General features: G+C 36.7%; 1 protein-coding gene across 3 annotated transcripts; it reads right to left on the bottom strand.

Annotated features, from left to right (window-relative positions):
- Window positions 1-290: 290 nt before the first annotated feature.
- On the bottom strand, window positions 291-3806 carry LOC108478173 (DDT domain-containing protein PTM-like). 3 transcript variants are annotated; one of them, XM_053031152.1, is made up of 4 exons: window positions 2460-2501; window positions 1748-2375; window positions 1417-1612; window positions 291-796 (listed from the first exon to the last, which is right to left on the bottom strand). In XM_053031152.1, the coding sequence occupies exons 2-3, from the start codon at window positions 2136-2138 to the stop codon at window positions 1443-1445; spliced, it is 561 nt and encodes a 186-aa protein (XP_052887112.1). In that variant the 5' UTR covers window positions 2139-2375; window positions 2460-2501; the 3' UTR covers window positions 291-796; window positions 1417-1442. The 3 variants fall into 3 exon arrangements, with proteins under 3 accessions (XP_052887112.1, XP_052887111.1, XP_017636088.1); XM_053031151.1 differs by lacking the exons at window positions 291-796; window positions 2460-2501 and adding an exon at window positions 2503-3806 and having other exon boundaries at window positions 1111-1612; XM_017780599.2 differs by lacking the exon at window positions 291-796 and having other exon boundaries at window positions 1111-1612.
- Window positions 3807-5333: the final 1527 nt, after the last annotated feature.

The raw sequence follows: 5333 nt of genomic DNA on the forward strand, positions 1-5333 counted from the left end.
GCTTAGAAATGCTAATTATATTGGGTTAACTTTGGTTTACTATGTTGGTTAAGACACAATAAATTTATAATTCTTCTTAAAATAATATAATAGATTATTAATGTATCAAATACTTATTCAGCAAATATTATTAAGAGTAATGTCAAATTAAAATAAATTAAAAACACAACATATTGTTAATATCAGTGACTATGACCATATATTAACAAAAGAAAAAACATAGTCACCATATTATAATTTTAATTTACGCATATTATAATTTTAAAACGTAAATTATAAGTGACTAATAGTTTAGTAGAAAAGAGTAGTTAAGAGAAGGTAGTTACAACCATCTGCATTCTAAGAGCAGGCCAACCAATCAGTTGAGGAACAAATAATGTCATCAACACTGGTTTCATGCCGGTCTCTCTTTTCAACCTTCAAAAACCATTAAAATTAAGCAAAGCAATCTTTATATCGATCACTCACTGCATCTTTTGACTCATTGGATTAGATGAACTCCTTTTTTTTCCTATTGGAAATGAATCATTCCAATGTACCCTTTAAAAATCTTCCATGACTTCAACATTAGAAAATTTACATGCAACTCTAGTCCTACAAACAAATCCAATCCCTACCGCTTAATCCCAGTCTTGTCACACCAATTAAATGTTAGACTGCAAATCTACCCTAATTTGTTTTTTCTTCATCTACCAATTCAACAGATTTGCTAACTTATCTGGATGCAACTCGGCAGAGGCTCCCATCTGCTACTGACCTTGGAATGGTTGTTGCGATCACCAAATCATCCAGGTACCTGACATGATTCAACGATTCCAATTTAAGTTTCAACAAAAAAAAAAAAACTGCAGAACATCATCTGAATGCCGCTCTGCCTCATCAGCCATAGTTGCAGGAGCATCATGTCCTGTATTGATTCTATTATCTTGCAACATAACTTTCTTATCAGAAGTTAATGTTAGTGAATATGGTTTCAATTCAAAGTCAAAAGTTTGTCATGCATCTATACTACGCTTCTCATTAAGTAAAGTCATCCCATTCGATTCCACTTTATATTCCTAGATGGGACTATGCTAAAATAGATATCAGCTTTTAGAGAAGAAACAAATCTATTGAGAAAATGTTTTGTATTCTTTTTACTTACCTTTAATCAGTCCACAGATGGAGTTTATATACATTGATAAGAGTAACTGCTCTTAACTGCATACCTGACTTAAGCAACAGACTTCTTCTAACAAACTGCATACTTAATTAACAAACTAACAGCTTTAAGCTAGTAGCTCTATCCTCTAACAGACTGACATTAATCCAAACTGGTAACTAAATTGCTCCTTATGCAATCACCAGTCTGCCCATGAACCTAGACAGTTTTACTCGGGAGACCTTTTTAATTAACATGACAGTGAGAGAGGGCACCATGTACTTCCTCAGAGAATTCGGTCCTAAGTCGTAACACCAGTTTGCATCTCAGCCATTTGAGATTCATCAGCTCTTGTTGCCACCATATTGGGACAGATAGGAGGGGTCGTCTTACGGCAGACATGACACCTAAATCCAATAATATTGATTTTGTTCTCTGAATTAAGTCCATAAGCATCCCCATGAAACCATTCTGCGTAAATTAATTGAAATGAATATTAGGAAACAGTTAATTATAAAGAAGGAATTTTTCAATCATCGACCGTCGGTGTTTATGATAGGCAGTAGCCTACAATGAGAACTGATAAAAATGCTAAAAGTTTATTACCTTCACAAATTTCACATGCAACAGAGTTTGAATTAGATGCATATCCTGATTCACAACAAAGAAGACATCTGGGTTGATAAGGGAAGACAGACATATGTTCAGATAGAGCAAAAAGCATTTTTCTTTGAAATTGCATCACCAGTTCATCATCTGGCTTACTAGACGACAACCCAAGACAATCAAGCCAGTAACTATGGTAAGCCCTTGTTCTCTTCTTCTTCCAAATACTTTTCTTTATCTTCTGAGGTGCTTTCTTCTTTGGTTTCTTTTTGCCTTTCTTGCACCTACCAGGCTTTTTCTTTTGCAAAGAAATATATTTTAGTTTCCCAGGTGAACGGCGCAGTGGCACAGCAGCAGCAACCTTTTTATCCTTCCGTACCCTCAGTGACATTCGTACTGCCAGTGATTTTTCATTGGCTCTTTTACACTTCTGTTGCAGTTTTTATTTTTTGTACTTTTTTGTGCTGGTCTTTTGCCCCTTTGTATCACCCTTTCCTCTTTTGATGACATTTCCCCCTCTTTTTGCATTGACATTCAAGTTGCCACCCTGGCATCGGTGCCATGTATATGTGTACTCAGCAATGATTGCTACAGCAGATTTTCTAACATGCCTCTTACAAAAAAAATCCTGGAATTATAACAAACTAATCAGAAATGTGAAATATTATGTGAAGGAAACCACACGTGAAGATAGACTCATGAAAGTAAATACCATCAAGCACACAGAGCATAACTTAGTAACAACAAATCAAGACCTTAAGCACAAGACAAAGGCACTTTGGTACAGAAGAGCACCACTTGCAATACTGACAGCAAACAGCTTCCCTGCCAATTTGATAAAAGAAACAAAGTCAAAAACATAGTTAATTCAAAGAAAATAGTAAAGAACTACTAAGTATGAAAATAAGTAAGCTGAACATCTATTCAAACCAAAAAACTATCTCTAGTTCAGATAAAAAACGAACTTTAGAAGTTCTCTATCATTTCTCTTACTAGTGCTGAAACAAGATTGGGTAAACTAAAAAGTTCTATTCCCGAAGAAACGATCCATCCCGAATTCAGTCAATGCCATTATCTTGTGAAAGGGTACTGATTTATCAACAACAGCGAATCTGGACCAAAAAAATAACACCAAGCACTATTATGCTCTAAAAACTAACACAACATATCTTTTAAGCACCTTTTTCCTTTTCAGTCTTCCTGGTTATTAGTTTTGTGAAAATAAGGATAAGATGGACATCATATTTGAGACGGAATCTTAGAAACAACAGTTCAGTTCCGTTATAACTTTCCTCCAATATCATGAAACTAGAAACGATTAGAAACACCATGCTGTCTCTCTCTTCAACCCAGCCACCTTCTCCATATCTTTAGCTCTTAACAGCCTCAAATCCCAATCGTTCCATCTTTTAATTTTGTCATCTTTCCCAGGAAACACAACCAGTAAGCCTGATTTTTATTCTTTTTTTACACTAGTTGATGACTCAACAACAGCTCGCCATGCAACAGATTTGCTTCTCTTTGCCAAGTCTGAACTCTCAGGATACAGTATGCCGGGTATCTTTTTGCCTCCAGCTGCAGAATTTAAACTTCAAAGAAATCCAGAATCATTGACTTTTTTATATATCCAACAAGAAAGCTTAGAAGGACAAGAGGGAATAATGCAGACCTTGCCTAGCAGCCTTGGAAACCAATGAGCGCGGTAAAACCTTTCAGTTGAACAACTGACGAGAAACCATGCCACCCTTCCACCGACAAATACCTGGTCTTACAACAGGGTTAGAAGTAGGGTTACTTTCACCATCATTGAAGCTGCCCCTTTTCTTGCAATCGCATGCTTGGCAGATCCACGACTTGAAGCAATCACAATATGAGAAGCTGAACCCATAGTGCCAGCAGAATCCACATGTTTTGTCCAGTCTGTTGAAAGAGCAAGATGATGCAGAGTTGCCTCTAACTGTATACCCATTGTGGGATTAAGAATATCAGAAAAGATAGAGAGTAAGCTCTAAGTAGTATAATCTAGATCAGTGGCCAAAGTTATATTCTTGAAGTGGTTATTGTTGATAAGTGACTAGTAACTAGATCAACTAACCCATTCAAAGAGCTAAGGTGAGAAGCTGAGGTGGCAAAACCTAACAACCAAAAATAGCCCATCTAACCTTCTAAGAATCTAGACTGAACCCGATCAAAATTCACTAAAAAACTTAAAAAGGTTCAAACTTGATTCTAGCCCAAAACCCAAACTATTAGAACCTGATTAGTATTTGCTTTCACATAATAATGAGGAAAAGAATAGAAACACAAATACCTGATCAACCTAACCCCACCTAATTTAACTTCAAAATATCACTGATCTAAGTGGAAAACTGTCCAAAAAGTCAAAAACAAACCCAACACAAACCGACTTTAACAAATTTCATTTCACAGCAATCAGCTTTGTGCGCGCGCGCGCGTGTGTGTGTGTGTGTGAGAGAGAGAGTGTGAAGATATTAAAGAGGCTGAGTTACACTCAGCAGCAACATCTAAAACAGACTGGTTGTAGCTTCGATCAGTTAGATATTAGAGTGATGCATATAAACTGCTACGTTGAAGCCCTAAAAACCAAATTCATAAAACTTAATAAATTTTGCCTGAAATAAATAGAAAGTACTTACCGTTAGCAATAATTGTTTAACAGATGCAATACCAAATTCCTTGACAATGCTTTTATGCCAGATCTTCATGTATTGTGGATTCAGCCATGGACCTGACAGAAGCCCATGCAAACGATTTTCAATGGCAAATATATGACATATATGGCCCTTCTTATTCCACTTTGACTGAAGGTCAACCATCTCACTTTTTGAAACTTCCTGAATAGAACCTGAAGTAATTTTAAACAAGTAATCTGTATCATCCATTGGATATCAACAGGAGAAGCACCACCCACAATTTTCTTTGCGAGCATCTACGTATAGATTATGAATGTCCGGCCAATGAAATCTGTTGGGTTTCTTCATAATAACTTTCATCTGCTTTGCAATTATCATCTCCACAGATTCTAGGGAGTCTTCATTTGTCTTTTCTGATGGTTTACGCATTAACATTCTACAACTAATGAGGCAGTTTCGGCAAAACTATAATAAGTCACGTAGCTGATCGCAGGCAGTATTTGTGATGCATCATTTTGCATTTATCACACAAGGAGTTCTCTGAGATGCTAACTTTGTCATGCTAGCTTGCTTAGCTTCTAAGTCGTTAGATAGTAAAGAACTGTCTTCTAGTGTTGCACGTTTCCCTGGAATCTCAGATTGGTTTGAGTACTCAATAGACCGCTTTTTCTGAAAGTTATGAAAGACTGAAGTCTGAACCCATTTGCATTGTTTCAGCTGACCCTTCAGAACTCAGATATGGGATTTCTGTTCCAGCCACCAAATCCAACATGTTAGCAGACTCTGTAACCTCAATATCAAGATGACCGGAATTTTCAGCAACTTCCTTCTCTTCCGGCTTTCCAGCATCAGCAGTTTCATTCTTTATCTCACATATTTCTGCAGAAGCCACAGGTGGCAAGGATGAACTAACAGTAGGAATTTGGCCCTTT

The sequence above is a fragment of the Gossypium arboreum genome, chromosome 7, assembly GCF_025698485.1.
Source record: "Gossypium arboreum isolate Shixiya-1 chromosome 7, ASM2569848v2, whole genome shotgun sequence".
NCBI classification, from domain to species: Eukaryota; Viridiplantae; Streptophyta; class Magnoliopsida; order Malvales; family Malvaceae; genus Gossypium; species Gossypium arboreum.